This window comes from Argopecten irradians, chromosome 2, assembly GCF_041381155.1.
Source record: "Argopecten irradians isolate NY chromosome 2, Ai_NY, whole genome shotgun sequence".
Taxonomy (NCBI): domain Eukaryota; kingdom Metazoa; phylum Mollusca; class Bivalvia; order Pectinida; family Pectinidae; genus Argopecten; species Argopecten irradians.
The window spans coordinates 24,454,239-24,464,099 of NC_091135.1; the positions used below are offsets into that span (position 1 = coordinate 24,454,239).

General features: G+C 36.6%; 1 protein-coding gene across 5 annotated transcripts; it reads left to right on the forward strand.

Annotated features, from left to right (window-relative positions):
• The first annotated feature begins 1 nt into the window (after position 1).
• LOC138314889 (tRNA-queuosine alpha-mannosyltransferase-like) lies at positions 2-8,897 on the forward strand. 5 transcript variants are annotated; one of them, XM_069255501.1, is made up of 10 exons: positions 43-130; positions 454-587; positions 1,387-1,580; positions 1,851-2,018; positions 2,645-3,079; positions 3,376-3,461; positions 6,310-6,454; positions 7,006-7,076; positions 7,957-8,048; positions 8,289-8,897. In XM_069255501.1, the coding sequence occupies exons 2-10, from the start codon at positions 528-530 to the stop codon at positions 8,406-8,408; spliced, it is 1,371 nt and encodes a 456-aa protein (XP_069111602.1). In that variant the 5' UTR covers positions 43-130; positions 454-527; the 3' UTR covers positions 8,409-8,897. The 5 variants fall into 5 exon arrangements, with proteins under 5 accessions (XP_069111604.1, XP_069111602.1, XP_069111601.1 ...); XM_069255500.1 differs by having other exon boundaries at positions 46-130; positions 3,376-3,485; XM_069255503.1 differs by lacking the exon at positions 454-587 and having other exon boundaries at positions 2-130; positions 1,886-2,018; positions 3,376-3,485.
• The last annotated feature ends 964 nt before the right edge of the window (positions 8,898-9,861 follow it).

Below are 9,861 nucleotides of genomic sequence, written 5' to 3' on the forward strand. Positions count from 1 at the left end.
CTTATTTGTGTTTGTTCCAAACATTTTTATGAGCGAGATGAATCTACATTTAGAGTCGTAAGCGGGTAGGACTGGTCCGGATGTTGGACGATGACATCGGTCGATCCTCATCTACATCATAACTAAACAGGTAAAATGTTAAGATAAAAAAATCGTTTACTCAACGTTTGAATTTTCTGTCTTACACAATGTGGCATACTGTGACCTGTTTGCTGTAGCTTATACCAGTTACTGTTGTTATAGTATTGTAATACAATCATTGTAACAATGTAGTTCTGAACAAAGTAAGTCATAATGTGAGTAATTATATTATGAGTCTGTGTTATTTATATCTGTACAGTACACACCGCATTGTGTGCTAAATTTACAATTTAGCTGTTTCCATAATTATCTGATAATGTCAATATTGGTTTGGTGTTCTAATCACTTTGATGTTTACAATGTATGTAACAGGAGAGAAGGTGTAGTGACCAGACTGTGGAATACCTGTTCGCAGATGATTCACCTGGTCCAGACCAGTTATATATATGTACACTGACTTCCCTACTAAAATTCTTAGGCCTCGAAAGCACACAAGACTGCATACTGTGGGTATCTTGTTGAGTTTAATAGAATATACATTTGTATTTTGTAAGCAACTATAAAGCGTAATTACTTAAAGACGCTCCACCAACGACAGAGCATAAATGATACTTGATCATCATTTGAACAATAATTGGGGAATTTTATCGTATATATAAGGCCTATGTCTAATTAACACAAAAAAATAATATAAGATCATTAATTTGGCTTTTGGTGTATGCACAATCAGCACATCATTCGATATAGGAAATAATGCCACAGAATTTTTTCAAGATTCATTTACATTGTAATTATTTTTCATACTTTTTTTAAGTAAAATAAGAAGCTCAAACGTTTCAATAGTCACGGTAATGTCCGTGTAAAGTAACTATTTACTTCTGTGACTGAAGAAAAATACTATTTTGTCTGCCCCAGTTTTTGATAGAGAAAAAATACTTTTCATCAGTGGTGAAGCATCTTTAACATTAGTAACGTTGCAAACAAGTTCGAAAATCAGACTTATTCTATTATAGGAGTTATTGCCCTTTGCTTTACTTTTATATTATTATTGAACTTGTGAACACAATAACTTGAATAGACATAATATATAATATTCATTGAGACTATATATGAAACTTAATATGTATTCAGCCTAATTATATTATTTCTGGACTTACATTTGTATTTGACCTTGCAAGTATGGAGTTATTGCTCATGGAATTACATTATTAGTGGACTGATGATCATGATCAACTGTACTGTCTTGATTATGACTATTTGGATCTTTTTTTGAAATGATTAAAGCTTATCTTGATTAATTTTCAGATGACAGACATGACAGGGGATATTTTGATGGTTGAACCATTTTATGGAGGTTCCCATCGACAGCTCATTGACCTGTTACATGGCCAGTTTACAGATTCCATTAAAGTCACTATGTCAGCGAAGAAATGGCACTGGAGAGCTCGGACTTCAGCGCTTCATCTCAGTCAGGAAATACCCTACTCCAGTAACTATAGGTATACAGGAGATACCAATCATTTTATCTATTAGAGTTACTTTCCTTTGTTTGACTCTTGCAGTATACATGTACCTCTGTTTTTCGTGCAATATGTTCAATCTTGTGGTCAGTTTAAGTTACACATAAAAAAACTATGTAAATTGTTTAATAGTATTACCCATACAACTTTTCCAAGGTTATGTTATTTTTTACCCAGATATTTTTTATGCTGGCTCCCAAGTTTGTTTTTGCCAGGAGTAGGCATTACTTTTTCTGTTGAAATTTCCAGGATATTATTTGCAAGTAGTGTGTTAAACTTGGCAGAGTTGGTAGCATTACGGCCTGACTTATCAAGTCTGAAGAAAATTCTGTACTTCCATGAAAATCAGCTTGTCTATCCTGTTCAGAAAACCCTGCAGCGAGACTTCCAGTTTCCATATAATCAGATATTGTCATGGTAAGAAGCGTATTTCCAATTCCTGTTTTAATTCTTTTCTGTTTCTTTTATATCATATGTGACTTATTTTAAAATAAATCAAACAGTTAATTTTGGGAATTTAAAAATTATTGTATAATATATTTACAACCTCCCTAATGAAGCAGTTAATTGTGTGATTCAGTTGTTTTCTTCATTATAAACATGTCAATACATATAAAATGCATGAAAAGTGGTTTGACCAATGAAGAAATATGTGTGAATTTAAGATATTATTTCAAAAGCTGGATTTTGTATGTACATGTATGCACATTACAGTCAGTTCCTACACAATTATGATTTTTTTGATATCATGCAGGTAATTCATATATCTTCAAAAGTAATTGTGACAAAAACAAGTTGGGAATAAGAGGTGTTTGGATGCTATAGGGTTAAATAAAATATATGTATAATGTTTTAATGTTTGAACTTTAAAACTGAACATGTAAAATTGAAAGGAAGGTGAAATTCTTTAATTTGCTTCAGTTATTACACATCTTATCTAAAAGATATTACCAGGTACTACTTTTCAGGTTTATATCAATTTAAATAAGTTTTCATCTAAAGTGTGTTTTCAGGTTACATGTATGTGCTTTTTTATATTTCAGTCTAGTTGCAGACAAAGTGGTATTTAACTCACAGTTTAACATGGAGAGTTTTCTTTCCTCCATTAATACAGTACTAAAAACAATGCCAGATTATCGACCAAAGGGATTAGCTGAGAAAATCCGACCAAAGTGTCAGGTTTTGTACTTCCCTCTACACTTACCTCCCAGAGGAAATCATACCTACCAACGAACGCTGATGTTATCTCCTGAAGAAACTGTATGTAAAGGACATGAGGATTCACCAGGTGTTACTGGTGATATAAATAATTTGACCTCTTTAAGTGAAAAACCAGACACTGATGCCTTGATAGATTGTGACACCAAAGTTCCAGTGTGTTCTGTAAGAAATGATCAGTCATCAAATGAAGTGTTATCACCCCCAGAAGCCAAACGTCAAAAGACAAGACCACTCCATATTGTTTGGGCACACCGATGGTATTGTATGCTTTCTGCATGTACTGTATCTCTAGTAAAAGTTTCCTCATATAATCTGTATATCAGTCTTTGTGTTAATATACAGTCCAACATAACACTGGTATCGTTTGTTTAAAAATATATATTGTGGTATATTTAATCTTTAGAACATGCCCTGTAAAATTTCTGGCAATCCATTTCAAATTGTATTTGGCAAAATTGTGTATGAAAAATATCAGAGTCAATCTTTGAAATAATTTGGAAAAATCAAAGAAAATATTGCATGTGAAAGTTACAGTGTAACATATTATTTGCAGGGAACATGACAAGGATCCGGAGACATTCTTTAGTACCTTGTTCCAGTTAAAGGAAGCTGGACTAGAATTTAGGGTGTCAGTATTGGGTGAGCAGTTCACGGACAACCCGGGTAGGGTGACTTTCATAACTATTATTATTACTACTATCATTATTATTTTGTTTAGTGTAGTTCATTCTCTAACAAAATATTTCAAATGGATAATTTCTCATCACGGTGATATTACTTACTGAATCTAATGAAATTTATTCTTCACTTCATCTTCTTATAAATGTACCATTAAATGTTCATGTATGGCATTATTGCACACTTTTCATATCCTCTTCATGGAATGAGGAAGCCTATACATAGCTTAATTGATGTCCATGCATTCCTATTCCCATGCTTAATTTTGTCTCCTGTCCTGATTTCTCAGTGAAACCTGTTGTTTCCTTTCCTGATTTACTTGTAAAACCTGTCATCTTTTTTTCAAGATTTCCCTGGACAACTTATGATGTTGTGTCATAATAATCCCTTATAAACCTATTGCATCTAGTCCAGATTTTACTGTGCAACCTGTTACGCCCTGTCTAGATTTCCCCACCCAACCTGTTATGTCCCACCTATATTTCCCTGTGCAACCTGTCACATGCAACTTGTCACGGCGACGTCCTGTCTAGATTTCCCATGTCATGTGATTCATGCCATATTCAGATTTCCCAGTGCAACTTTTTAAATTGTGTCCAGGATTCTCTGTGGAATCTGTTGTGTCCTATCCACAGTTGCCCATGGATACATTCTGTACCTATTTCCCTTCACATCCTGCCATATCCTATCAAAATTTCCCCATTTGAACTGTCTTGTCTTCTCCCTATGCATCCTTTTACATCCTATCCAGATCTTCCCACACATTCTGTTACGTCCTGTCCATGTTCCCCAGTCTAGATTTCCCCACTGTTCTTTGTCTCGTTCTGTCTAGATTCTCTCATCCAACCTGCCGTGTCCTGTCCATATTTCCACACACAACCTGTCATGTCCTGTCCAAATTCTCTATGCAACATGTCACGGTTTGTCTAGATTTCCCTATGCATTCTTCACATATTGATCAGATTTCCCCATGCAATCAGTCATGTCATGTCCACGCAGATATCCCTGTAAACCCTGTCGCGTCATGCCCCCTGTGTAATCTGTAGCCTTTAGTCCAGATTTCGCTGTGTAACCCACTGCCTTTTATCCAGACTTCCCAATGTAACCCATTGCCTTCTGTCGAGATTTCTCTATGCAACTCGTCACCTTCTGTCCAGATTTCTCTGTGCCAACCTATTACCTTCTGTCCAGAATTTCCCTGTGCAACCCATTGCATTCTGTCAAGAATTTCCCTATGCAAATTTATTATCTCCTGTCAATGATTTCTCTGTGCAACCCATTGCATTCTGTCGAGATTTCTCTTTGTAATCCATTGTCTTCTGACCAGATTTTCATGTGGAACACATTGCCTTCTGCCGAGGCAGATTTCCCTGTGGAAACCATTGCCTTCTGTCCAGATTTCTCTGTGCAACCCATTGCCTTCTGTCCAGATTTCCCTGTGCAACCAATTGCCTCTTGTCCAGATTTTCTCTGTGCAAACCATTGCCTCCTGTACAGATATCTCTGTGCAACGTTTTGCCCTCAGTCCAGAATTTCCGTGTGCAACTATTGCCTTCTGTCCAGTATTTCACTGTGCAACCTATTGTCTCCTATCCAGATTTTTCTGTGCAACCCATTGCCTTCTGTCGAGATTTCTCTGTTGAACCCATTGCTTTCTGTCCAGATTTCTCTGTGGAACACAATGGCTTCTGATCAGATTTTCCTGGTGAACGCATTACCTTTTGTCTAGGCATATTTCCCTGTGGAACCCATTGCTTTCTGTCGAGATTTCCCTGTGGAATCCATTGCCTTCTGTCGAGATTTCCCTGTGGAACCCATTGCATTCAGTCCAGATTTCCCTATGCAACTCATTGCCTTCAGTCCCGATTTCTGTGTGCAACCCATTGTCTTCTGTTCAGAATTTCTCTGTGCAAGCCATTGCTTTCAGTCCAGATTTCCCTATGCAACCCATTGCCTCCAGTCCAGATTTCCCTGTGCAACCCATTGCCTTCAGTCCAGATTTCCCTATGCAATCATTGCCTTCTGTCGAGATTTCCCTGTGCAGCCCATTGCATTATGTCCAAAATTTCCCTGTGCAACCCATTGCCTTCAGTCCATATTTCCCTATGCAACCCATTGCTTCCTGTTCAGATTTTCCTGTGGAACCCATTGCCTTCTGTCGAAATTCCTCTATGCAATTCATTGCCTCCTGTCCATTTTCTGTGTAACTCATTGCCTCCTGTCTAGATATCTGTGCAACCCATTGCATTCAGTCCTGAGTTTCCCTGTGCAACCCATTGTCTTCTGTCCATATTTCCCTATGCAACCCATTGCCTCTTGTCCAGATATCCCTATGCATTATTTTGCCTTCTGTCCAGATTTCCCTGGGCAATGGCCTGTTGTTGAAATTTCTCAGTACAATTAATTGCCTCTTGTCCAGATATGCCCGTGCAACTCATTGCCTCCTGTTCCGATTTCTGTGTGCAACCCATTGCCTTCAGTACAGAATTTACCTGTGCAATCCGTTGCCTCCTGTCCAGAAGTTCCCTGTGCAACCCATTGCCTCCTGTCCAGAATTTACCTGTGAAACCCGTTGCTTCTTGTCCAGAATTTTTCTGGCCAACCCACTGCCATCTGTCCAGAATTTTCCTATTCAACCCATTACCACTTGTGCAGAATTTCCTATTGAATCTGTACAGTAGTGTCCTGTTCAAATAGCCCAGTGTAAGCTGCAGCATACTGTAGACTACTGCCCAGATTTAACAAGCTGATTGGAATTTGTTTGTTTTTTATATTGTTGCATTTTTGATAAATGTCTTCTATTTTCCAGAGATATTTGCTGTAGCTAAGGAACGTCTGTCTGCTCACATTATAGCCTGGGGTTATCAGGAAAAGAAAGAAGAATTTTACAATATACTTTCTGATGCTGATGTAGCTGTGTCAACAGCGTTACACGAGTTCTTCGGAGTTTCTATGTAAGACGTTGTATTTTTGATATTTCATTGTTTTTTATGCTGAATGCTTCTTTCTGATTGCATAATGTAGCTGTCAGGTTTCAATGAAAATATTATTTCTTAATATGAATTTGTATTTTGTTTTCAAAATATTATTAAAAGTATTTATCTTCATTTTATCTGCCACTTTTCTTAGAAATAATAATCTTATTAGATATTAATTTGAATTTTGTTACGATTAAGAAAGTTTTACTAAATTAACTACACCAAAAATCATATTACAATCTTTGTGCTATTGCACTTCATGCATTGTTGCAGCTTGCAAATTGACCTTTCTGTGAAAGGCATTAAGCGCAGAAACATCTTATTGTCTATATATATTAATCACTGCATGGGTAAAAAATAGCAATAGGAAACAGTTTTCAAAAAATCCACAAATAGCTATTTGTGATTGATATATGTTCTAGTTATTAATAAAAGCATGCATTTGCATTATATTGTTTCTGGTTACAGTCAGGGTATGATTGTATGTCGTATGTTCAGAAGACTTATTGTTTTTCCTATCCACACAGGCTTGAAGCAGTATACTTCGGCTGTTATCCACTCTGTCCTAACAGATTGGTGTATCCGGAGATCTTTCCTCGTAAGTACTAGTTACTGATACAGTTTGGCACACACTAAGTATTCCTTAGTATGAAATTAAAGACAATCATTGTCATCACGTCTTCCTGAATTGTCGTAATTCCATTTTGATCACAGTGCTTTTCTTTACAACTAAAGTACGACTATTTGATCATGCTTTGTACAGAGACCTTTTTGTAAGTTATATTTACCAATACATCTACATAGTAGATATTTGTGTCTTTATATTAACCGAAATATTTACATGTTATAGACTGAAAATATGTTGAGATCTACTTGTAATTTACTCAAGACATGTACATGCATATCCATACATGTTTTCATATACGGGTGTGTGCATGAGTTAGACGTCTTCTTAAATTATCCATATATCTATACTCGTAGTGGGCTTTGGAATCGGCCTGTCTTTGTTTTAATAAATCTGTCTGAATTAGAGTTTAGACACTGTCTCCTTACATTCGAGATATCTAAATTTTCGCATCTGTTGTTAAAATTTGGACATGTATCCTTACCATTGAGTTCTACATTCGTATCTGTAGTAGTTAAAATTTGGACGTGTATCCTTACCATTGAGTTCTACACTCGTATCTGTAGTAGGTAAAATTTAGACGTGTATCCTTACCATTGAGAGACCTGCATTTTCGTACCTGTATTTCAAATTTAAATGTGTCTCTTTACCGTTTGAAAAATCTGCATTTTCGCACCCATACCACTGACAGATCTACATTTTTGTAGCTTTACCATTGAGACAACTACATTTTAGTACCTTTACCATTTACATTCATATCTGTAATACGTAAAATTTAGACGTGTTTCTGTACCATTGAGAGACCTACACTGTAGTAGTTAAAATTTAGACGCGTTTCTTTACTATTACACAGAAATCTATTTGTACAACACACCTACTCAGTTACTTAAGAAGTTAAAAAGGATGTGTAAAGTACCTGACGAGACCCGTGGCCATTCAATACAGGTGAGGTTGAGAGGAAACGAGAGATGAATGTTAATACCTTAAATACTGAGAAATTTCTTCACATTGAAGTAACCTATTATTGTTTCCGGTTTGTAAACATTAATATCAGGTTCTCTACTTTGTTAGATATTTTTGAGCTTATATCACTTGTCGACGTACAGCGATTGATTCGAGGCTTTGGTTATCTTAATGCTCATGTGGCCTTTTTAACATAACTGTTTGTATCTGTTTTCTTTGTAGGTTCCAATAGATAGATACCTCTGGAAAAACTGTGCAGACAAATTCACTGTCTTATTTAGTGCAGAGACTGTTCTGAAAGATATTGGACAACCTAAATCTTTTACTAGTAACACGAGCTGAATGAACGTTCAATGTTATGCAAGGGAACAAATAAAGACACATTGATACCACATGCAGTTTCCTTTATTGAACTTACATTTGTAAATTAACTGGTCAATGGGAAAGAGTGTCATTCCCCAGTGTTACCGAGTCAATTATCCAGACATAAACTGTAAGAACACGGGATGTACTATCGCAGAGGATCACATTCAGAAGGATGCAGACAAATATACACTTTCATGGGAACTGGTATTCGTGGCAATCTATCATCTCATATAGATTGTATGAAACGTTTGTCAGGACTCATTCCAATTACGGGGACATGAAGTTTGATAACAGAATAAAACAGAAACTAAGACCATGAAAACAGCATCAGAGCTTAAAAAGCTCAAGCGGATACAGTGCATTCACGACAGATGTACACCCAATGCAGCCAATACACTGTTTTGTGTCACACCAGTAGACATTCAACTAGAAATTAACATGCTCAAATAAAATACTTCAAATGTCTTTATACTGATGAGTCTTGTTTATACGAAATGGGTAATATAAGGGGGACAAGAGCAAACTACTAAGATTAAGAGTAGATAGTGCATTAACGTCTAAACGTTTGGTGTAAATTTCATAGAAAGATTTTTATGAACTAGATGTCATTTTCTATCTTCGACCTATACAAGATCATCGAAAATGAGCATAAACGTAAGTTTATGTGTTGCTATAAAAAATGCTGCTTGTTATCCGTAAGAAGTCCTTTTTTATCATCAATAGCCAGAGAGCCAGATTTCAATTCAGTGGTCATCAGGCACTGGTCAGAGAGGGTTGATTGTTTGATAATAATTCAGTGATCACGAGATAATGGTCAGTGTGGGCTGACCTCCAGATTCTAATTCATTGATCATGAGACACGGGTCAGAGTGGGTTGACTGCCATATTCTAATGGGTTGACCTTTAGAATCTAATTCATTGATCATGATCAGAGTGGGTTGACCTCCAGATTCTAATTCATTGATCATGAGACACGGGTCAGAGTGGGTTGACTGCCATATTCTAATGGGTTGACCTTTAGAATCTAATTCATTGATCATGAGACATGGGTCAGAGTGGGTTGACTGCCATATTCTAATGGGTTGACCTTTAGATTCTAATTCATTGATCATGAGACACAAGTCAGAGTCGCTTGACTGCCATATTCTAATGGGTTGACCTTAATATTCTAATTCATTGATCATGAGACACGGGTCACAGTGGGTTGACTGCCATATTCTTACTCATTGATCATGAGACTCGGGTCACAGTGGGTCGACATGGGTTGACTGCCATATTCTAACTCATTGATCATGAGACTCGGGTCACAGTGGGTTAAATGCCATATTCTTATTCAGTGGGTGGACCTCCAGATTCTAATTCATTAGTCATGAAACAATGACCAGAGTGGGTTGAACGCCAGGTTCTATAATTCATAGGTCGTGAGACT